Source organism: Macaca fascicularis, chromosome 6, assembly GCF_037993035.2.
Source record: "Macaca fascicularis isolate 582-1 chromosome 6, T2T-MFA8v1.1".
Lineage (NCBI taxonomy): Eukaryota > Metazoa > Chordata > Mammalia > Primates > Cercopithecidae > Macaca > Macaca fascicularis.
Window position 1 is genome coordinate 174027419 of NC_088380.1, and position 25022 is coordinate 174052440.

The 25022-nt window shown below is 39.5% G+C and overlaps 1 protein-coding gene across 8 annotated transcripts in view; it reads left to right on the forward strand.

The window, feature by feature from the left end:
• TENM2 (teneurin transmembrane protein 2) overlaps nucleotides 1-25022 on the forward strand; it is a 1286794-nt gene that overhangs the window by 308616 nt on the left and 953156 nt on the right. For all 8 annotated transcript variants that reach the window (XM_045395034.3, XM_045395036.3, XM_005558468.5 and 5 more), the window contains exon 3: nucleotides 1060-1359. In XM_045395034.3, the coding sequence (XP_045250969.1) occupies nucleotides 1134-1359 (226 nt within the window). In that variant the 5' untranslated portion in view covers nucleotides 1060-1133. The remainder of the gene's footprint in view (nucleotides 1-1059; nucleotides 1360-25022) is intronic.

Consider the following 25022-nt stretch of genomic DNA (forward strand, 5'->3'; position numbering starts at 1 on the left):
CTGGCCCTGTGATCTATGGTATTTTGCATGGCAAATGAAATCAATAAGAGCCTATGATTTGGAACTTGGAAGCGCCTAAGCATTTTGGTCATATTTGCTAGGCAGAAGGCGAGTGTTTTCTGAGTGATGTTTGGCATACACTTCCAGGCTGAGGGTATCATATGCCAGACTGTGGGGCTCCCTGGTTGCCAGTTCATATGTTAGAGGTTCCTTCCCTTCAGCTTTCCTACTGTACTTGGTAATCTTCCTCATTTTTTTTTCTGTTCTATAGTGGGTATCCCAGAAATGAAGGTAACAGAATGGCTTGGGGCAATTATCAGGTGGCTGCGCCAGTAAGCCTGCCTGTCAGCAGTTATCATGTTGGTGGGTGACTAGGCAGAAGAAGTAACCAGGTGTGTCCAAGACACAGATCTGCAAAGGAGGAAAAACTGGGAGTTTGCCAAAAGCTCGTTGAAGAAATTGGAGAAAGATTGTTTGCACGTCGAGAACAACTTTTATTCTTATTCTCCAGACATAGCTAGGAAATGTTATGTTAGTTGCATGGAACTTGGTATCACTACAAAGTATTAATAGCACATATTTATGTCTGATGCTCAAATCTGCTGCTGTACCTTTCTTTGCCTTTTTTTTTATTTTGGGGGGTCAGTGGGGATGGCGGGGTGGTATTTGTTTTCTACCCAAGCCTTCTCTAGCATAGAGAGAATGTAATTAAAGAAGGATAAAATCAATTTGGCTTTGAATTGCTTCATAGTAAGATCTTGCATTAGAGTGACAGACTCATCATGTCATCTGTGCATACATAAAAAATCAAAAGATGAGTATTTGTTGTTACTATTTTTTCCAAATCTATTAAATTAAACAGCAAGAAAATTAATTTACTGTATCAAGTTCTTCTCTTTAGGTTGATTGTTTAGTTTACATTAAACTTTTGCAAAAGAGATTGCGCAGGGTTGACCAAGTCTGCATTTTCACGTTTTCGTCCGAGTCAGAGCATGAATCAGAACTGAAGGCAACATTTCTTGTAATCACAGTCTTGGTTTTTTTCTTCTATGTTTTTAGGTGGCAAAGTGACAAGTGCCAAAACTCAGGCCTGACTTTTCTGAAAACATCGGCATTCTACCATATCTGGAATAATGGATGTAAAGGACCGGCGACACCGCTCTTTGACCAGAGGACGCTGTGGCAAAGAGTGTCGTTACACAAGCTCCTCTCTCGACAGTGAGGACTGCCGCGTGCCCACACAGAAATCCTACAGCTCCAGTGAGACTCTGAAGGCCTATGATCATGACAGCAGGATGCACTATGGAAACCGAGTCACAGACCTCGTCCACCGGGAGTCAGATGAGTTTCCTAGACAAGGTTTGTCTTCCCCGGCTGATTTGCTCTCAACTGTGTAACTTACTTGATTTGCATGGTTGGTGGCTACTTTTGGAGATTCACCATGGTGGGTTTTGACAGATGTACCCTACAGCAGACCCTTGGTTCCATAAAGGATATTCCTAACACCGTGGTGAATCTCTATCCTGAAAAACCTAAGATTATCTGTGGTTTTTCAAAACTATTCTCCTCATAGTCCACTTACAAGCCTCGAATTTCTATTCCTTTTCACGTTGGGTTTCTCACTTAGATTCTCCTTGAACAAATGGTGTATCTTGGTTAAAACATCTTTGAAATAGTGTATAATAATACACCCTTTTCCTTCAACTAAAATATGATGTTAATTCTGAGTTATACATTTCTCTTTTTGTGTTTCGGAGCATAGGTGGCCACGTGTGTGTTATTTTCCAATTCCACTGATGTAATTATCCCTCCTACTTTCCCCAAGCCTTAATTTTCCTTTTCTTATACTGTTTTGATTTCTTTTGGGAGGAGAATGTTTTTCTCCCAAGCACTAACAGTTGGCATTCTCTTCATGTCCAATATTTATGAAGAGCTCTGTTATCACTTCTCCCGGGTTGCTGTAAATGCATCAACACGTAGACTAAAGCAAAGCAGTGCTGAGAGGTGGTGTGACAAAGCTCACTCTCTAGCTCCATGTCTTACTAGTACCAGCCTCGCCGTGTGTGCAATTTACATTGATGGCTCAGCAAAATTACAAGCAAAGGCACAGAACTCTACCGAATGCCTCGGGAAGGGTCACTCTGCCAGCACCAAAGGGCTAAGCCCTGCTCTGCTAGGTTATTGCATCATTTGTTTTATAACACTGATTCTTTATTTCTTGTTCCATGTCCTTGGGAGTAAATGTGGCAATGGGTTTAATTTCTAATGAAATAACTTAGCTTGGAATTCTAGTCCTGGTTTCTCAGCTTCCTTAAACTACTTTTCCTATTTTTTACTTATTACAAAACGTGCACGTGTGTGTGTGTGCACGTGTGTGTATTATTAATTAGCACTATGCCCACGGTTTATAAATCTACAATCCAGAGGTTGTTCTAGATAACATCTTTTTATACACTCTTGGTTTAGCCTAGCTCCAGCTTTTATATTTAACAGAGGACTGAAAAAATAAATCAACAGAGAAACTGTTAGAATTGTGTTTCCATTGCCATTATAACTCTTGCAGGATACAATTTTTATTTAATCTTCCTTCTTATTTTCTGAGTTATCTTCATGTAAATGAAGCACATGCTGATCCTCCTCCATGAGAAAATGGGGGCAGAGGCTGCTTGAAAATTGCTCCGGATCAAATGCCTTTGATCTGTAACTTCAACAAGTGTTTTTGCTTTGTTAAGCTCTCAACGTTCCCGAAATTGCAGGTAGTGACAATTGGAAAAAAGAAAATATGAAGAATCATGGCTTAATGAACTGAGAGAGAGCTTACATTTCCAATATAATAAAATTGGGACACCTCTCTGTTGTTTCCCAGAGCTGCACTAACACGAAACTCAAATATTTTGAAAGGTGATGCACGTTCAACGTGGTTGAAAGCCTTTCATTTTCTGCTGGAGATTTTGTCTCATTTATGTTGTTGCTGCATACGTTTTTGTGTCTCAGAATTCTGTACTGAAATGTTCACTCTTCTTCCTGAGTCTTATTAAAGGTGTATCCTGGCTTCTGGATCATTGTGCACTGAGACGTAGCTTCCAGGTTATTGCTGAATTGTGGATCGGCCTATCACCTTTTCCATTATTAATATTTACATAAAATAAAACCAAGGACTGGGATTTTATTGTCAAATATACCTTTATGCTTCCTGTTTAGTCTTGTTCCCCTCCATTGATAATAATAGAGGTTGCTTGGCCATATCAAACTCAGAGCTTTGCAATTAACAATTCACACATGCCGCATGTTGTTATTGAGCCCATATTTGTTTGTGTAATGTGTTTGCATGAATTAAAAACTGTGCAGGCCAAAAGTAGAAATAAAAAGCATCAGAAGGTATTTGCATATGCAAGTGCAATTCCTTCTGAAGACGTCTATGAATTTATGCATGAAAATGTAGTCAGAGTCTGAGTGGATCTACTTTGATGGGTTCTAAAATTGAACTCTGCAGGAAGTAAATAAGCACATATTTAAGGAGAGAAGGAACAGGAGATACAATCTGGCAAGCAGTACATTCAACTTGAAACTTAGCCACTACAGAGAGGGTTAAAATAAATTTTACACTCAGTAATAACAATAATTTTTTTTAAATGTCATGCATTTCCCATTTTATTTTCTTATTCATGAAATCAAAGAGCAGGATCATCTCCGTACTTATTAGCCTAGAGGTACATTAACAAGGATCATAGTGGGATCATCTCCTGCAGTATTCTTATTTAAAACCCAAGACACTGATCATAAAACAAACACACTTCTCACATACAACCAAGTTTTGCAAACACAGTTGGATGACTCTACAGATGCTCAGCGTGGAAAAGAATTGCCAGCCAGCGAAAGTGATGCAGGCCCAGAGTCAGACCTTGTCCAGTTACCCCACCTGGCCCACTCAAGTATCAAATGCAAGAACCTGCCATCTCCCAGCAGGAGAAATGAGCCAGGTGTTCCCATGAGAAGCTTACGGAAGCTCTGGTCAAATTGTGCTCATCTTTGCTTGCTTTCAACACAGACTTCTCCTCTGCCTTCTTCTATTGTGGCTTCTTCTCTTGAGTATGCAAATCACCTGTCTGGCCTCTATTATGCTGGATCCTCCTGGTGTGAAGGAAGAAAATTGCTGACCTTCGGTCTGTGGCCACCGGAGTAATTAGTAATTAGTAAATGACTAATCCTGCACTAAATAGCATCCTAGTGGTCTGAGAGCTAATGCATCTGACAAAAGTGAGCAGTGGTCTGATCCCTGGTCAGACCCAGCCCTAGTCCCACCTGTGAAATGGATGCCACTTTTAATAATGAAGGTCAGCCAAGTTCCCAGGCAGTTTGTACAAGCTTGTCTTTTTTTTGTTTTGTTTTGGACCCCAGAGGTAGGGTGAAGAGCAATGTGATATACAAGACGTTCTCCTGGGGCTTAGGAGTCTAGAGTTGGACGTAAATTCTGCTTTTGCATGTGTATGTGCCTGGGACTGTGCTCTGCATTCTGTGTTTCACAAGGATTACTACATGGTTTTCAGGTATATTAAACAAACAACAATAATAACTATGACAAAAGAACAATGGCAAACATTTGTTGAGTATTCTGTGTCTGGAGCCAATCTAAGCATTTTGCTTGCCTTAACTCAGTTAATGCTCACAATAACTTTGCGAGATGGGTACTATCACTCCCTTGTTTACTTATTAGGAAACTGAGTCAGAGAGAGATTAAATAAGTCATCCAAAGTTGAAAACATGGAAAGAGCTGGAGATAGGCTTCAAACCTAAGGGACTGGATTCAAGAACTATGTTTTAAACCAATGTGTTTCATCACCTCCCAAATAAATAAGTAAAGAAACAAAAACATAATTAAATCCTTGGTCAAAGGTGGGAAAGAGTCTATGAAGTACATTTTCTAAGGCTTTCAAGAATCCATACCTTTACATCTTTCTTAATAATACAGGAACTGTAGTTAATGGTATTGATTGAACATATAATATTCACCACCAGCTCCCAGCCCTGCTGATGTAATTCCTGTTCTCATCCATTCACCTCCATCTCACAATCATTCCTGACTCTCCAGAAGCATTCCTGACTATAATACGTCTCTACCAACACCACTGTAGGAAAAAGTTTCGACTGCAGGGATGTGTACTGGGCTGTCAGCGCTGATTCTGTGTCCTCCCTTATGGTCATTACCTTTTTGCACAACCTGTCCACCTGGAACACTAACCAAGAAAGGTGTCACTATCTAAATGATATTGCTCAGGTAAGCAGAACTGACTCTTTTCTGTGCTAACCAAGGCCCAGTGGGCCAGCGAGTTCAGCCAGGCCTCTTATTCCTCAAAAAGTGCTTCTTTCCAGTTAGCAGTTCAAGTCTCTTGAGAGGGGGCCAAGATTGAATTCTTTCTCTGTACCTCAGGCTGGCTGTCTAGGTCAAGGTCAAAGAAAAAGTTGGGGGAAGATTGAATTTTTGAAAGTATGCTTGCATCAGTTCTCTCATTCAGTTAGAGCAAAGAAATAAATCCTACCAACTCTTTGATGTGCTTTAAAAAGCACATAAACAAACACACACACACACGTACACATTTTAGGCTAGGTTTGGTTTTGGTTCTCCATAAATTAGTTCTTGCTCTTATGATCTTTAAAATCATTTGCACAATAACTTTTGCTCTGTATAATTTGGCATAATGTACATTTAAACAGTGTTAATGAGCTGAAAACTCATGAACCACTAGTGAGCTAGAGTACTACCTGCACTGATTCAATTAATTTATATAATAATTGTGGGAATACTCTGGAAATCTGTAAACATTTCTATCTCTACCATTGTCTTAAAATAGTCATTTTTCCACTCTACCTAAATAATGGTTAAAAGGTTCTAGTTTGAAAACCTCAGCGCTTTAATTTACCTACAAAGAATACCTTGTAGATGTTAGTACATTTCAAGAGTTTGTGTGGTCAATATTTTGAAGGCTGAAATGTACCTTGAGAAGATTGCTTTCCATTTATCTTCCCACTTCTAGATAGGATTACTTTTCATAACTCAACTAAGAATAACACAGCGCTTTCTAGTCTTTGGTTGTATTTTTTTTTTTTAATCCTTAGAAAAAGAGAGTCTACAACCTTTCAATTTTATCTTCTTGCTGGATAACTTGAATCCTTGTTGTTTTATATGGGAGGCATATGGGAAAAGAGTAATGAATGAAGACTCTGGAGTTCAACTTTGTCCATATCCCAGTGCTGATGGGTACCATCAGTGTGATCTTGACCAAATTCTAGAACATCGACTGAGTCTCATTTTCTGCGTCTGTAAAAACTCTACCATATAGAGTAATTGGGTTCATTTCTCACAGTTATGTATTTATTATGATCTGGACATTATCTTTCTTTTAATAAGTGCTAGTAATTATCATTATAGTTATTGTCATTTTAACCCTACCACCAGCAAAAGTGGAGATCACTTGCTCTCCAACCCTAATAATATTTTGGTGCAACATAAATTTTTCTTTCTTCTTGATTTGTTTCCTGTGACTTGCAAAAATTCTGGCATTTTCAAACTCAGAACTTCTTTTTTTCCAGCTTGTTGATAAACTGTGTCTGACTCTCTATCCACCATACATTTTGTTCCCAAAGATGAACATAACTCATACGTTATTTTCTTATTTTTAGACAGGAATGAAAGATACTATCTAACAACTGTCAACTGATGCCAACGCACTGTAAGAGAGTTGCTAGTCAGACAATTTTACAAGTTAAAAAAAATAGATTGGAAAACCTGCTCTAAGGTAGTGTCATAGGATTCAAACACTTTTTTTGGGTGTGCATTTTATGGCATGTAAATGCACACATATTTCAGAAATGAGTTTAATTAAGAGTAGACTTAATCCATACAAATGCTGGATAAAATTAATCTGTTTTCATCACTTTATGTGCAATAATTTGGAATCTATGTCAGAGAGTCAATGTTGCAGATTTTCGTTGTTGATACTACCCTTCTAGGAATATGTCTATATTTTTCAATAACTTTAGCCATTTGGCAACTATCTTTATGTTTGCGCAATTGTTATCCTCCCAGTAATTATCTATTGTCAATTCTGCATTCAACTTTGTATCCAGCTTTCTTTGAATTACCTTCCTGTTCCTGCTCTTTCTTGTTGGAAATTCCCCAGAGTTTCACCCTAATCCTATACTATTCTTCTCCATGGCACTTTCTTTAGAACACTCTTATTCATAGGACTCTTCAGTGGTCACTACTTCTACTTCTAAAGACTTTTTCATTTACAAATGATAGTATTCCAGTTCAAATTAGCTTACTTGAAAGGATAATGTTTTGGCTGACATCACCAGATAATCTAAGAACGCATCTGCCCTCACACTTATCATCTCTCACAAGATTCTCATTCTCATATATTGGCTTTATTCTTCGGAGAGATCTCTTTGAAGAAGTCTGCTGATCACCCCCACTCTCACATTCTCTCATTTGGTAACATCACTGGAAAGAGTCCCTTGTTTATATATATGTTTGGGGTTTATTTTGCTATTTTCAGCAGAATATTATCCACATAGATATTCAGGCTGGCCTGGCATGGGACACGTGCTGATAATACCTATATCTACCATTTTATGGCTGTAGCTGGCCACGTCTTGGATGTAGGTTTATCCTGTGCTTCAAGGTAGCTTACAGTGAGTGCCTCCTAAACCTGATGGAATGAACTCCACATAGGAAAGAAAGACTCTCATCGCTGAAGTAGACCATAAACACTAACTGGCCCAATAGCAAATGTTCCTAATGCTAGTGAGATTGAAGTTTAAGGCTCCCCTTCGGTGGTCTTTCTAAGTTGTATTGGTCCATTCTCATGCTGCTAATTAAGACAAACCTGAGACTGAGTAATTTATAAGGAAAAAGGGGTTAAATGGACTTACAGTTCCACATGGCCGGGAGGCCTCACAATCATGGTGGAAAGTGAAGGAGGAGCAAAGGCACATCTTACATGGCAACAGGCAAGAGCACGTGTGCAGAGGAACTGCCCTTTATAAAACCGTCAAACCTCATGAGACTTATTCAGTATCATGAGAACAGCACAGGAAAAACTTACCCCTATGACTCAATTACATCCCACCAGGTCCCTTCCATCACACATGGGGATTATGGGAGCTACAATTCAAGATGAGATTTGAGTGGGGACACAGCCAAACCATATTATAAGCTTCACATCCACTTTGCTACTGGACCTTGGAATATTTTATCTTTACGTATCCAAGTAGCAAATTTAATTGTCTTTCCTTCAAAATTTGTTTCCGTTTTTCATTTCTCAGCTTTGGGGAATGGTATCACAGCCTTGCATTTTAGATAAAGTCTTCCAAACCTCTTTTTTCTTGATTCTTTATATTGATGCTTGTCAAATCACACCTATTATTCCTGCTTCATTTATCTCAGTTCCAAGTTTCTCATTCTGTGGGCAGTTTCCAACATTTCAACACTGGACAATTGCTTCAGCACTTCAATTGCCTCTTTCCCTAATTTTTTCTTCTGGCACGTTTTCCATATCTTGGATGGTTTTGAGTTTTTAAAACATGGCCTCATTTTTTTCACTTCCCTCAAATTGATTCAGAAATATTTCAGGGGTTCCTAAAAGGCAACTGTAAGTTCCTAAAAGGCAACTGCCTTTACAACAATAAAAAAAAGGTAAACATGGTTTCTAACCTCACACAGCTTGGCAGTTTTAAAATGGTAAGATATAATTGATATGTAACTAAGTACCATATAAAAAAAACACTACAAAAGGGAAAATATTGGATGGTTTTGCAGAGACCTCTAACCCAGTTTTGTGTGACCAGAATGGCATCCCAGAAATTGGGGACCTTCTTGCATATGTTTGAGGGATGGGGAGGAGGTCAGACAATCAAAGAGGCAAGACAGTGTTCAGGCAAGAGTTATGGCATGTGAAAAGGTCCAGAGGTGACCACAGTTAGTTGTTCCAAGGATGTCAAAGAAGTGTAGGTTGGATGAGCTAGAGTGCCAGAGAGAAACAGTCATGAAGACATTTCAGGGAGACAATACTGGTTTCAGCTCATAGAGAGAGGCAAGGTGGTCAGTCACGGGTTGTGTCTTCATCTAAGCAAGGGAGCCTGGTGGCCTGAACTAAGGTAGCAGAGATTGTTTGAGAAATGTTGAAATAAAAAGATCGTTGGCTTTTTTAGACAGAATTTTTCTCTTGTTGCCCAGGCTGGAGTGCAAAGGCACAGTCTCGGCTCACTGCAACCTCCGCCTCCTGGGTTCAAGTGATTCTCCTGCCTCAGCCTCCCAAGTAGCTGGGATTACAGGGATGCGCCACTACACCTGGCTAAATTTTTTTTTCTTTTTGTATTTTTAGTAGAGACAGGGTCTCTCCATGTTGGTCCAGCTGGTCTTGAACTCTTGACCATAGGTGATCCACCCACCTTGGCTTCCCAAAGTGCTGGGATTACAGGCATGAGCCATTGTACCTGGCCCCTGACTGTTGGCTTTTTAGGATACCTTAAAAGCAGAGGCAGATATACTGTTCTGAGACTCCTGGGCATTGACTGCTTTTTTCTCCTGCAAAGAGAATATTGCCTTTCTGATGCTGAGTTTACTTAAAGAGCCAGGAAAGGTCAATGCTTGTAAATAACCCCTTAAGTGGAAGTACATAGATTGTTAGTTCAAGTTCTTCTGGAATGTGGGACATAAACCTAAGTACAAAAATATAGTGTTGCAATAAGAATTTGTATTTTTTTTTTTAATTTGTTAGATTCCTGCCTATGCAAAGGGTAGCACCAGCTACAGAGCACTCCATATGGATCCCAGGCAAGGAAAAAATAGAGAAGAGATTATGCTGCATCTGCCCTTTCTCTGTGTGGACCATGATACCATTGTTTATTCTCTATCATGGACTAAATAAATCAGAGACTAAGTAGATGTGAGTTCTGTGTGTGTGTGTGTGTGTGTGTGTGTGTTCAACTGAGTGTATGTTTTATCCCTGCCAATTGGTAACTTTATTTGCAAAGCTGAGTATGTTTAGAAGATAGAACCAATACTTTCTGGCAACTGATGGGGCAAGCAGGCTAAGAAAAAAGAAAGTCAAGGACATCCCTGAAGTTTCTGGTTATGGCAACTGACCATCAATCACCAGGGCTTGAGACAGAGGATGGCCTGGTTTGTGGGTTAAGATAGGATAGGTAACTGTCAACCTTTTGAATTGTAGGTATCCTGTAGGCTCTCCACGTGCAGATGTCTAATAGGCAGTGGCTGTTCAGTCTTGAAATTCTGGAGAGAGGCTTGAGCTGGATAAAGATTTAGGAGCTGACAGCTAATAATTTCATGGGACTTGGTATGATCATCTGCGAAAAAAAAATGTACAAGGAAGAGAAATAAGAAGCTCACATGACAATGCAGGTAATTAAGGAATAGGAAGAGGAAGAAAATCCTGTGAAAAGACTGTGGAAAAAAAAAGAACACCTTACTTTCCTTTACATGTGCTATTCACTCAGTGCAAACTTGACCTGTCATTACACAGTGCGAGTTTTATTCCCCATCCCACCACTCAGAGTTGACCTCCTTTTTGTCCCGTAAACCAGAGGCCACAAAGTTAATGTATAGGACATATTTGGCCCCTAGATAGGTTTCATTTGGCCTGTGGGTTTCTTTAGAATTTTGAATCAAGTGCCTGTCTATTGACATTTCAGTTTGTTACAGGTCCCGTTTCTGCCTTCTGTCTTACACCAGTCCTATTCCTCTCAGGCCTTTATTTTATATGCCAAACCTCTGAAAGCTCTCACAACTGCAAAAATATCATGGATCTTCTTATGTCTCTTTTTTTCTTGTGGAATACCTCTCTGCCTATTCCAAACCTATTCATCCCACAGGGTGTGACCTGTGGTCCACGTCTTTGGTGAAGCTTTCTGCCCTCTGAATTTTTATAGCCCTTAATGAGTTGTTATTGTTGTTATTATTCTCTTGATGAGTGACTCAGCATACATAGCACATGGATTCTATGACTCCTATGAATAGGGAGATAAACAAAGAGCTTTGCAGTTTTGTGCTCTGACTCATAGATGCAACTACCAGAGAATTTGTTCTGTTTAGTGGCTTGTTTCCTGTTCTAATGAGAAAAATGGAAAGCACAGCTCAGAAACAGACTCCACTTAGAAAATGTGGATGGTATGTCTGTCCAGCATGACCATTTCAAATCTCACTTTTTGAAATGCCAACTTGCAAGTTTTCTGCCATTTACTCTGACACTACCATGTTGAGTTGCACTAACAGTTCCTTTTTCTGATTATTGGTGATGCAACATTATCAGCTTTTCTTGGCTGGTGCCACATGTTGCAATTGTGTCTCTGCAGCTGTCTACTCTGCGGTATGTATAGGAGGTCTTTGGTGCGCATGTGCTCTGTGCAGGGATGCCGTTCTGACCAGAACCTTTGAGAAAACTGCAAGGTGAGAGATGGAAGAATTGCCGGGATCAGACTTACCATGCTTTACAGTCTGCGTCCAGGAGTGGCGCTGCCCCACCCACCGATGAGTCATCACACTGATATTATCAAAGGAGACATTACATTTTCAATGTCATGTTTTAGGTTTATAATTTAATTTTCAGCTCTGGCAACTCCAGAAGCATCCCTAGGGACATATGAAGAGGAGGGGGCTAGTGTGTACTCAAAATGAATACATGTTCATTTCTTGAGCACCTTAATTGGCATGCACATCTCACAAGCTCCCTTTTTCTCTGCTGCAACCACTCTCTCACACTACCAAGTTACTCAATATTCCTCCTGCACTGACTGCCTTCCTTTCCACTCAACCTCAAGTCAGATGTACTTTAGTAATAAATCTCTGCTGGGAGTGATCAGAACAAATACTGAGTGTGCACCACAATATTAAAAATAAGTGTAATATAGACTTATTTAATAAGGTCCAACAGACTTTTATAACATTTGGAATATTTTACCAAAGTTACTATCAGCATTATGTTTAATGCATTTTCTCCAAGACAGAAAAATCTTTTCAAGAATGAGGGGGGAAAAGAAAAAAAACACAAAACACAGAGAAAAGTCAGATGGGCTCTGATGCATTCTCACTCAACTAAATCTGTGATTCTCCTTCCTTTCCCAGATCTTTTTCTTTGGCCAGACCCACAAAATGTGAAGCCTCTTTGTGTTCACCCTGATTTATGAATAGTCGGCACTGGGCAATTGCGGTCCCAGTGGGATACATTTCAGTTTAAAAATAGTCTGAAGCACTTTCTTTCAAATTCCCACATGTCCACTGCCACCTCATAATATGTGCTTCTCCTTCTGTCCTTGTGCAGTTAAGGTCTAATCCATGTATGGGGAATGAAAGCACTGACGTTATTTGTAGCACTTTGAACCAAAATGGTGAATTTATTTAGAGAGTAGTTCCAGTGGGTTAAATTAGTTTCTATGGACCTATTGGCTGCAGCTGGAACATTGATGGAAGGGGGGCATACCACTTTAATGTCCTCGAAATAAATAAATAAATAAAAACAAATAAATAAAGATCCAGTCAACTGCAGGATAAGTATCCATAGGCCAAACAAATCCCTCTCAAAATGACTGCAAATTCAGGTGACACCAACAGCTGTCAAAAGACCCCTGTTTTCCTGGCAGCCTTGGGTTCAAATTCTTCCTAGTTCACGGTGACATTTCATTCAATGCTTGCACTCTGACTCCATTTGTCTGCCCTGCAAAAGCTCTGCACAGAGCTGACCCAGTTAACACTTTCTGCTTCACAAACCCAGAGATTGAACAGCAGGGAGGCTACAGCAAAGTGCTGAGTTGTCCTAGCTGAGTGGTAAGGGGACAATGACTGTGGCCACAGTCCATGCCGTTTTTGTTTCTAGACCAGTGGTGACTCATTGGACTCTCCTGGGCAGTTTTGAAAAGTCTGCACGTCCTAGTGTCACCCAAGACTAATTAAATCCCAAACTGTAACAGGGAGGACCCAGGCATCAGCATTTTTTAAAACCATATCTTTATATAAATAAAATGTCTCAAGGGATTTGAGTGTAAAAGGACACACTCTATAGAATATAATATTTCTTTGGTAACTGATGACATTTCAAGCTTACAGGACCTCATACTTAGCATAGTGACTTAGAATCTCACTTTTCACTCAGAAGCTCATACTAGAGTCTTCTGATTCTTCAAGGGTTGGGGTTAATAAATGCAATGTAACCAAAGCTCATTATGCAGTGTTTCTAAACCACTGTGGAGTAACCATTTGCTGGTGTATTAGGCATTGCAGGCCCTTGGTGCCATAGTCCACCTCCTTGTTTCCGAGTCAGAAGAAGCAGGTGGACTGATTCTTCTGGCACCCCTGCCTCTCAGCCCACATTATGTCAAACATTAAAAATGAGGTTTTAATTGAGTACCTGGCTTGGAATGTAACAGGTAACAATTGATTATGTTAATTGATCCAACATCTTCAAAATCAAAGCAGTCGTGATGAATTTGGACCTACCATTGGAAGAAAATGATCAAGTTACATTTGTGTTGAAAGATGAAGTCAGTAGGGAAAGATTGTGTTAAAATGGTGGGTCTCTATCTCCTTCTCAATGTGAATATGTATCAAGACTATGAATAGCTAAATAAAGGTGAAAAGTCCCCTACTCACAAGGACCAGGCAGTTAAGATAAATGGGTGAAGAAGGCCAGGTTGTCAACTGTGCATCATGGTGGGGACTGTTCTGATTTGAAGTTTGTATGGCCAGGCGACGTCTCTCAGGGCTGGCAGGTTGGTGCTTCCAGGGAATTCAGGTCTAGAGTTGCTAGATCTCCCAGTTCCTCAAGAAAATTGAGCAGTCTGGATTTATTTTTATATAAAATCCCCTGATTTAAAATGGTTCTGTAATGGTCACTTGTGGAACAGTTTAAATAGGCTTTTTGCACAACATCCTGGCCGCAGATTTTTCTGACAATAAAGTGCTAAATGCCCTTGAGGAGCAGGACAATTACACATACGCAACCCACGAAGTGCAGGAAGTTAGCAGCTGTGGGATTTCCTTGAATGATGGGTTCAGAAGCCAGAAGATAAGAAGCTGTTGATAAATGCTTCTTCCCCTCATGCTGAGACGCACAGCCTAAGGCTCCCGGGAAGGTCCACCACCATCCTGATCAGGCACCCACAGCAGCAGTGGCTCACTCTATAACTCATCCTTGTGTTGGCTTCCCTTTCCTTGTCTCTGCCACTGTTCCTTACTCTTGCTCTTTTGAATCACTTCCCCAGTCAATTCCTTGTTCACAGCCTCAGTCTCAGCCTCTGCTTTCAGTACAAATTGGGTTAAGACGTTTGGCAGCTAATTCATTTTTAAAAGTCACTGTGTAGACCAAAAGAAGACTATCTGTAGGGCAGGTGTGTAGTGCAGGACTTCTTGGGAGATTGTAGATTTAAAAAGAAGGCACTGAGCTTGAGTTACAGACGTGATTTGGTACTTAGTAAATATTTGTAACTTATTTTATTTGTTTTCCATAAGAAACTGTGTGATTTTTTTTCTTTGTTTATTTGATGGTTTGTTTCATTTTTTAAAAGAATTTTAGTAAACGTTTCATTTTAGGATAGTTTTGGATTTACATGACAGTTGCAAAAATATTATGGAGTATCCTGGTTGAATTTTTTGTTGCCGTTGTTGTTTTGAGTACATGGGAGTTTTCTAAACACATGCTTAGCAAACCTGATACTGTTTTTCCCTCTTCAGAGCTGTCACTTCAGATTTCAGAAAGTGCGAATAGGAAGTCATAAACATACCCTGTAAATTCCTTGAAAGACAGTGCCTCACTCATGTTTCCATCTCCCTTAGAACCAGCCATATTGCCATGTACGTGACATTTAATAAATAGTTGTTGAACAGGGGATCCTATCATGCACGAGCATGGAGAGGGGTCATTGCCAGTCTCAAAGCCCTTCCCTGCACTGCCCCTGACCACCGTGGCTCTTTTCCTCCTCTCCAAAAGGCAACCTTTTGCCCTGTGCTATTTCTGTTCTACCAGGATAGACTGGGAAGGACATTGGATATTGGAAGACAAGGTTTTTCATTCAGGTTTGCCTGAATCTCCCACTCTCTCATGTATGATTAAGTGATCTTTGTTGCCAAACAAAGCCAGAGCTGCAATGTAGCCGTCTGGACACCGTGAGAGCTTTCTAGGACAAACCTGTGCACTGCATGTCACAGTGTATTTTTAGCCAATCCCTGATTGAAAGCCGACAAGCATTTTGTTTCTCTTCTAGATCCTATAAGCACCCACCCTGCATATTTACTCAGTGGCTAACAAAAACAGTAATAACAACACATGCTATAGTTTCAGCCTCAGATTTTAGAACGTCTTTACAAGGTCTTTTTATCAACCAGACAGCTTGCTTAAAAAACCAGGAAATATATAAATAATATCATGCAAACAAGTTACTTTTGTTCAATCGCAGTTTACATCTCAAGAGGATGATTACTCATAGAACTTTAAATGTGGTGACTTGATACTGTAAGCTATTTGTTTTCCATCCTTCACAGAATTGGAAGCATTCAGCATTCTATGGTAGGGGTTCAGCACATTTTATACATGGACTGTGTCAGGGATGAAATGAACAGAAGGCATCTTCTTTCACAGAGGTTTTGTTTTGTTAATGATAACAGTAACACCCTGCATTGAGTACGTCATTGGGTGCCAGGGATCCTCCAATGCACCTCACAGGTATTCAGTCAATAATATCCCCATTTTAAAAATGGAAAAACTGAGGTTGAGAGATTATGATCATCAGAGCTAAGGGGACAGTGGGAATTTGTGGAGGATGTTTAGTTCCAGAGCAATATAATATAATTTACATTATTGAAGAAGTTGCTGGCTTCTCAGTGGAAAACAAATGCAAAGATGGTAAGAGAGGAAACTGGGACAACAAAAGCTACCTGGGGTTGCTTAAGGGGAACCAGCATCCCAGTTCCTAGAGGAAGTGTTGGTGTGTCTGACAGAAGTTTGGAGACTCTGAGTGCGTTCAAACACTAACGGCAGTAGTCTATTCCTTATATTCAATTCAGTGAGAATTATAGATACAAGCAATGATTATTTTGTGGAGCACAATGAAAGCACGTTTCAATCAGATCGTGGCCCTTTTCCATAAGTCTTGCTTTCTGGAGCAGAGCAGTGGGTTCAACCCTGTTGTACTTTATCTCAAACCAGGTGGTCTTCTCTAGCTTCTATCAACTTGCCTGAGACACACGGTAAGTACTGGCTTCTTGCCCCTCAGTCATCCTTAGGGGACAATGATTTGCTTCTTGGCTTTTGAAAGGTGATTTAATTCAGGCGTAACATAGCCCCTTTTCTGTAAGAGGAAAGAATCTTAAAAAAAGAAAAAAGAAAAAAAAAAAACTAGAAAATCCTCTGTTGTCCACAAACCCACACATCCCTGGTTGTACGGAACATCATAGTTTCTTGTTCACAGGTAGCTTTAACAGATAGATGCGGGGATGCCAGCTAAGCCAAGTGATGAGAAAACAAAACAAAACAGTGGATAAGGGCTCATCATTAAAATCAACTATTTGTATCATTTATATAGCCCCCAGACCAATTATTCTGGGAACTGTGTCTTTCTGGAATTTTCTGTCACCATCATTCATTTTCCCAATTCTGTAACACCATAATACCCTCTTTCTCTTGTCTAACACAGACATAGAAGAGTTGTAGCAATAATGTTAATGACTGAACAGTATTTACTGAATATTAACTGTATGCCTCACTGTTCCTTGTAAAGTTACATGAAAATCATCACAATGCTTAAGGACAACCAAAGTCTAGAGAGGTTAGTTTCTTGACTAAGGGCAGGTAACTTGTACAAAAGGGCTGGAAAGAGAATCAAACCCAAGCCATCGGACTCCAGTGGCTGGTGATAGAAGGTGCAAGAAAGTGTCTGTTGACTGACTATGTGAAAACCATACTTCCCGCAACACTCGCCAGAGGGAAGAAATCAAATCCATATGTCGAGATGGTCTGGACAGGCAGGCTGCTGGAAGGCAGAGTATCATTACAGCTATTAAGACAATGCAGAGGGCTATTTTGGTGCTCAGATCTGTGCAGCCAGATGGAAATCGTAGTTCAAGCTTAGTGTTGTCAGACAGCAGAGGCTGTGGGCAAAGGGGAAGGCACGGGTGAGCGATTTTTGACTGTTTATCTCTAATGTGTGTGGCCAGTGTCACTCCCATCTTTGATGGCTGTGATTTATTCTATTATACTGTCAGGATTAAAACACCTTAGCAGGAGAAAAATAAAGGGAGGGATATAAATGGTGTGTCATTGATGTGACAGATGCAATTTCTCTGGAAACCATAGAGGATGAGGGTATGGAAACTCTCAAAAATGCCATGACCATAGAATATCAGAACCGAACAAACCTTTAGGGACCATCTGTTTCAAGCCACTCATTTGAGAGATGAGGAAACTAAGACTCAGAAAGCTTATGTGGTGACCAAAGTAACACAAGCTCCTAAATTTAGAGCAAGAACCCTAGCTCCCACCGCCCAGTTCAGTATTCATCCAGCAACTTCACCTGCTGGTGAGGTCCAGTGTTCCTTCCTCTCAATTCAGAGTTGAGATTCACATTAAGTAAAAAAAGAAAAATCTGTTTTTATTTTAGCAAGAGTAAAGAAAAGTAGAAAGCACAAGCTGGAAATTCTCTCCTTTGCTCTCCAGTATCCATACAATGTTAACACTGAGACTGTGGTCCTTGGCTCTCTTTGCTGTTGCTATCTTTTGCAGCTAGCTCCTTTCCCTTCTCTGAACAAAAGGAGATCCTTGTCACCTCCTCACCCTTGTTAAGTGATGGGGTGGGTCATTCTCTGCCTGTTGCAGCTTTCAGCTCCTTCCTGCGTCCTCACCCATCCTTGCCTAGACCTCTTCATCCACTGTCTCTCTCCTGCTCTTTCCTGTGTGAATAGAGAGAAAGGATCAGAGTAAGTCAAAGTCCTGTCCTGCCAAGGAACCCAGGCACCCGTCTCTCCACCTCATGCCTCCTTCCTCACTCATTCCTCTGCACCAATCTTTCAGCAATTCAGATTTTCTGAAATCCTTAAAATCAGTAGAAAAGCACAGATTCTGAAGCAGGATGACCTAGCTTTAAGCCTAATCCTGATCACAGTGAGCCATGCAACATGGGACAAGTCTGAGACAAGTCTCCCTGGGCCAGAGTCATCTTCTGTACAATTGGTATCCTAGATAAAGTTCCTACACCCAGTATTATTCTAGGGGTGAAGTTCATTGAGGACAAAATACTTTGTAAAGAGTGTTTATTAGCACCAAATTGTTACTGTGGGTGAAATGCCTAAATTACTTTGTAAACTCCTCAGCCCTATTAGAAAATCATCTTGTGCTCAGACTTGATCATGCATTGACAGGGACTTCCTGTGAGATGTGCTGTCTCAGCCCAGGAGACTGAATCCAGCAGCCTCCAAGAGTTCTGTGTTCCCCTCAGGCCACGCTGCCCATCAGAGACAGTCTGTGTTCACCCAGAAACAGGGCCAACATCTTTCCAGCTCTGAATTCTGCTTATCACTTGGCTGGATGCAACGTTGCTTGTGGCCCAAATCTCACAATGTTCCTCATGTAAATATGCTGTCAGGCTCTGCCCATGGTGTTCTCTCTCTAAGAAATGAAGTCTGCCAAGGAGATTAAGCTTAGAATTGAGAGCACAGTGTTTTCATTTCTCTAGTTTCTAACTTGAAGCCACACAGGGAAACCATTTTGGGAGTGAAGGGGTGGGAGGGCATTCCTGCTCAGAGCTCAGAATCATCAAAGCCCAACCTTGACACTTAATAAAAGTATCACTAGAATTGCCTAGAGTTCTGAATTACTGAATTTTGTAGGGACTTAAATCTTTGTCTATATTGTGTGTGTTTGTGGGGGTGGGGGTGGGGGTTAAGTTATTTAAAAAACCCCCCAAAAAAACAAATCACAATATCACCTTCCTATAGAATGATCCTTGTGTCCTCTAGGAAGTCTTCTATTTGGTATCCCTACACTGAAGCAGGTAAGTTTGCTATGGATCTGATACCAGAAAGAAGAAAGGAAAGAACAAAGATGGCCGCTCTACCTTTCTCTGACCCCATGGGTTGATACTACAGATGGTCTCTGATTTACAATTCTCCACTTCACTATGATGCACAAGTGATATGCATTCAGCACTCTTCTGACTTAGGATGGGATTAAGTCCGGATAAACTTGTTGTAAATTGAGAATATCGTAAGTCGAAAATGCACTTTTGACTTACCATATTTTCAACATATGATGGGTTTATTCGTAAGTCAAGGAACATCTATAGAATAGGCACAATCTCTCCCAAAGCTCAAACCAAGATGAACCCCTCAGAAAAACGAACGTTTGCAAGCAGTTGGAAAAACCTCTGCTATGTGTTTTATCCTCACCCCTTTCAAACCTTAGGGCTATGGAAAGGCTTTAGAACCTCAAATCCAAGCTATGACTTTAAGCTGCAGGAGATCACTCTGTCAACAAACACTTAACCTAAGGTTCATGTTGTCCCTAGTTTTGTTTGAGACCTGGGGATACAGATGCTAAGAAGGTAGTCCATGCTCTCAGGAAACCCACAAGCTACTCCAGGAGAGGCTAAAAGAGTCTTATAATGCTAATACCATAAAGAAATGACCTGGTAGACAAACCACGGTATTATGGGAGCAGAAGCCAAGGCTTCCCGGAGACCCTTGTAGGGGAGATTTTGTGCTGCGAGTCAGAGTTGAGTTTGCTGAAGGTTTCCTGAGATCCATTTAGGTTTGCTCTAGTGTGAACTAGATTACTAAAATAGACAGAGAAAATAGCATCCTGATATTTAAATATATGATTACCCTTTCTTTATAAGTACTTAGCTGGAAGTGTCTTCGGATGAATACTAAAGCGCGTATCTGTGAATGTAGACCATATTGGAAACAGATTTACTGTCCCAAAGCGTAGTGCTTACTCAGCCATCTGATGAGATGTGAGCACTGAGCAGTTTGAGAGGGATGCATAGAGCTGTTTTATTACAAGATGCTGTTATGAGTTATAGCAGCTTTCCTTATGCTCTACGGCTGTCGCCAAACAAGTTACATGAATATAAGCAGTTTTATTTGCAATTTTTTGCTTACATTTTCTTAGCGTATTCGGATTATAGCTTCTCACAGCTCCACTCATGCTCCTGTGGCTGTCCCAGTATATTGCTTTATTCAGAGCCAAAAGGAGCCTTTAAAAATATTTGTAGAAAGTCCTCCTTAGAGTATGCAGTGCTAGTGTTTATTGATGCTGTCACCTGGCACTTGTTTTTGTTTTTGTTTAAAAAAAAGAAAGAAAGAAAAAAAAAGAGGCATCTTCACTCTTGGATATAATGTGTTTCTTTCAGAGAAAACTTAATAAGTACATGAATTTGCCTTTCGTTTGATGCAGTTGCAGTAACTCCTGTGTAGGAGGTTTTGTATTTCAGGAAAACAAAACAAAACAAAACAAAAACAAAAAATGAAAAACAACAAACAGAGTTTTGAATTTCAGTTGATCAGCATTGAACCTGAAACAACTAAAATAAGAGAGAATTAATTTTGTCTGAGAGATATACACCAGGCTCAGTTGTTACACACAAGTTACAGGCTGGAAAATTAGTGTCGTTGATTTCCCTGGAATGTGTGAAAGTGAATCAGAGAAATTGATGACGTTAATAAAAATGATAATAACAGTAAATTAGTTTATACTAAATGTAAATAATTGTTATGCTGGGACCTAAATGAACCTGCAACAGCTAGGGACTTAGTATGAACACAGTTTATTCTTATTTTATTAAGCATCCTCTAAATCGAAATATTGTTATTAATAATTAAAATAAATATTTACAATGCTCAGTATTCAGAGCCTGTCCTCATCTCACCATTTATTTTGGGAAAATAGCATGTTCTTTAGCACTTGGCTTGGTCCAGGGCTTAGGGGACACTGGACATTTGAACACGACTGCATAACCAAGCTTCACTGAGGAGTAGGGACAGGTGCCAGGTGGGGTTTTAGGAAATTTGAAGGATTAGTCTTTAAACAGTCTTTTAAATTACTTTGCATTGTAGTCTTTTTTTTCTGATTATAAAAATAATTCACATCCATTTTAAAGAATTTGGAAATAATAAGTATATAAAGAAGAAAATTAAAATAGCCTATCATTTTACTGCTGAATAGCAATTGTTTTTATCATTTTGGCATATTTATTTCCCAGTCTTTGAGTTGTTTGTGTGTATGTGGAATGTATTTTCAAAATTGGAATTATATGTGCTATTTATATATTACTCTGTTCATTTTACTTTTGTCATGAATACTTTCCTTTCCTTAAATTGTTCTTCTGAAATATGATTTCTTTAACAATGATGTGGCATTGTCATATAGATATATCACACTGTACTTTCCATCTAATCATTTTCCCAATAGAATTTTAGTTTTCGTGCATTTTTCTTTATTATAATACTTCTGTGAACATCATTTTACATAAATCTTTGTGTATGTCACTCATTTCTTCAGAATAAATTTGTATTTAAAATTATGCTAATGTAGAGGTAATAAAAGAACGAGTAGGCCAGGTTTTGATATAGGTACAAATGTTTGGGGCATGCATCTAAAATCAAAAATGCTTCTTAACACAAATTTTAAATTTTACTTACAAATCATATTCTAAATTTTTCAGCCACATATGCAACAATCCCTTTATATCATATTCTGAAATGCATCATTCTGTTGTAATGATATTTTGTTAAACAAATTTTAAATCGTGTGAATGTAGAGATCCTATGTCATTTTATCTGGAGCCTAGTTAAGGGGGAATTTTTTAAGGTCATATGACTATCCTTTAAACCTCAATTTCTTTGCAATAGCATCATGATGACTACATCCTAGGAAATCTGGAGTTGTAAGCATAATTATAGGCTTAATTGTTTTCCCTTGACCATATGCATATATTGTTGTATACATATACATTTGTGCATAAATACACACGTTAAATATATATATTACATAAATTGCATGTAACATATTACACATATTAAGCACAATGAAACATGTATTTATATATTTGTGTTCATGAACATACACAACATCATAATTTTAAACATATATTTTCTAAAGAGTTTGTGCATACAGTCACAAGATTTGGCGCATGTGATGTGTTTTAATCAGGTGACCTTTAGAACAATAAATACAATGCTATATATAGCAATCTGGTCTACTGTTAGTCTCCACTTGCCCCCGCTGTAAAATATTGCTGAGAGTTTATGTCAAAAGGAGCTCTTGCATCATGGTCCAAAGCAGACATTCCCCGAACAAAAAAAAAAAAATGGAGTCAAAAGACACAGACAGGACTTCCTTTTCTGTCTCATTTTTGATATATCTGTGGGAAGCTTTCCGCCTATACAACAAATCATTCCTAGGGAGGGCTGCATCACGATACGAGAAACGAACAAAAAAAGAAGTGATTTCTGATTCCCATGGGAAAAATTGGTCTTATGTGAAAATTAAACTCAGTGTGTTATAACATTTGCTACATAAACCTGAACAAAAGAAAAAAAAAAACTTGTGAGAAGATGCTTTTTCTCTCCACAGTTATCTTTCATAACTATCTCTTTAGTTTCTGTGATGCTGCCGAAATTCTTTGGTCTACACTGCAGTGTTCTCAGAGGGTTCAGCACGTGCTCTTCCAGACCAGACCCTGGTAAAGCAGAATCAAGCGACAGGATAGCCCTGCCCTCATGAAACCTTGACCTTGACTCTTTTTTTTCTTCTTCTTTTCTTTCTTTCTTTCTTTTTTTTTTAATGGAGTCTCCTTCTGTCACCCAGGCTGGAGTGCTATGGCCTGATCTCAGCTCACTGCAACCTCCGCCTCCCTGGGTTCAAGCAATTCTCCCACCTCAGCTTCCCAAGTAGCTGAGATTACAGGCACCCACCACCACTCCTGGCTAATTTTTGTATTTTTAGTAGAGACGGGGTTTTGACATGTTGGCCAGGCTGGCCTCAAACTCCTGACCTCAAGTGATGCATCCTCCTCAGCCTCTCAAAGTGCTGGGATTACAAGTGTGAGCCACCGCACCCAACCTGGCCTTGACGCTTGACTCAGTTTTCTCTGCTCTGGGCATCTATGTTCTTCCGACCACGATGCAAGAATTCCAGGGCTGTCCAATCTTTTGGCTTCCTTGGGCCATATTGGAAGAAAAAGAATTGTCTTGGAGCATACATAAAATACACGAATACAGGCCAGGAGTGGTGGCTCACGCCTGTAATCCCAGCACTTTGAGAGGCCGAGTCAGGTGGATCACGAGGTCAGGAGTTCGAGACCAGCCTGACCAAATTTGTGAAATCCCTTATCTGCTAAAAATACAAATATTAGCTGGGTGTGGTGGCAGGTGCCTGTAATCCCAGTTACTCAGGAGGCTGAGGCAGGAGAATCATTTGAACCTGGGAGACGGAGGTTGCAGTGAACCAAGATGGTGCCACTGCACTCCAGCCTGGCGAGAGGGAGACGCCGTCTAAAACAAACAGAAAACAAACAAACAACAACAACAACAAACACAAACACTAACGATAGCTGATGAGGTAAATTTTTAAAAAATTACAAAAAAATCTCATAATGTTTTAAGAAAGTTTATAAATTTGTGTTCGGCTGCATTAAAAACCGTCCTGGGCTGCATGCAGCCCAGGCCATGGGTTGGATAAGCTTGCTCTAAGCAATGCTTTACAGCAAGGACAAGTGGAGACTAACAGTAGATCAAATGTCTATATGGACTACAGTGTTTATTATTAAGTCTCTGACACCAATATACTTCACTTGGCCAGTAACTTATCCACCGTAAGCCTCCATTTTCTCCCCTAGAATGAGATCAAAAGAGGCATAAATGATTGCCCTTCTCCCATGATTTGCTCTATCTCTGCCTCTATGTAGACTCAGTTCTTGCTCTTCGACTGACTTGGTAGATCCTTGAATATACATAGTCGGTTTAATTCCAAATAATTAGTACTAAAGTAGGAAAATTCTGGTGAGAGACAACGGCAACTACATTTAAAGGTACAAATATAGGTGAATCCCATTTGGAGTAAAGAACCTCCAGATGTCCTCAAAATAAGTATCCTTTCTCCTCCACCTATTCCCTGTCCCGAGTCTCATTTTCATGGTCAACAAGACCCTCTACCAGATCACGTCATCCCCCACTCCTGATACAAGAGGATAATGTTTATAAATATTGAATGACTGACGTGTCCTCTCAGCGTTGCCATATAGAGTGGCAAATAATGTTGGAAGGAAATCGGGAATTTTGGAAAGGATTCATATGGATATTAATTATACAAGTGTGGGCTCCAAAATCTCTTTGGTTAGGTTTTTCCCACCTGCACTCCTAAAGAATTGAATGTTTGTTCTTCTATTATGCTTATCAGTAAATTCTTAATTTTGTTAAAGAAAAAAACAAATCCAGGGCAAGTGCTTACATTATCACCATCATCTGCTTGAAGCCTGAATTTCATTAAGTAGATTGTTAATAAAATGAGGAATGATATATCACAACTGCAATGCTGTGTCTCCCAAAGTTAATGAAGAGTTATAATTTTCTAGACGACAAATTAAAAGGCTGTTAAAATAGTTGGTAAGACTGTCAACAGATTTAGCAACATTCCAATTAAAAACAGGGCATTAAAGAGAATTAAAATCTTGAATTTGGAGAAATGAGAAAATATGCTTAATATGTGATTTAATATAGTTAAAAGCCCTGGAACTTTATATAAGATGAGATGGATGTCATTTTAAAGATATCGTGACACATTTTTTCAAAAATGGGACATCACCATCTAATACAATTTCACAGACTTGATGAACAATTTGTTTGCCATTAAAATTATATTTTTGAATGTATAAGTAACATTAAAGCAATAACATTTTAATATATATATTATAAGATATGATATGTATAGCCTTAATATATATTAATGATATACACATTTACC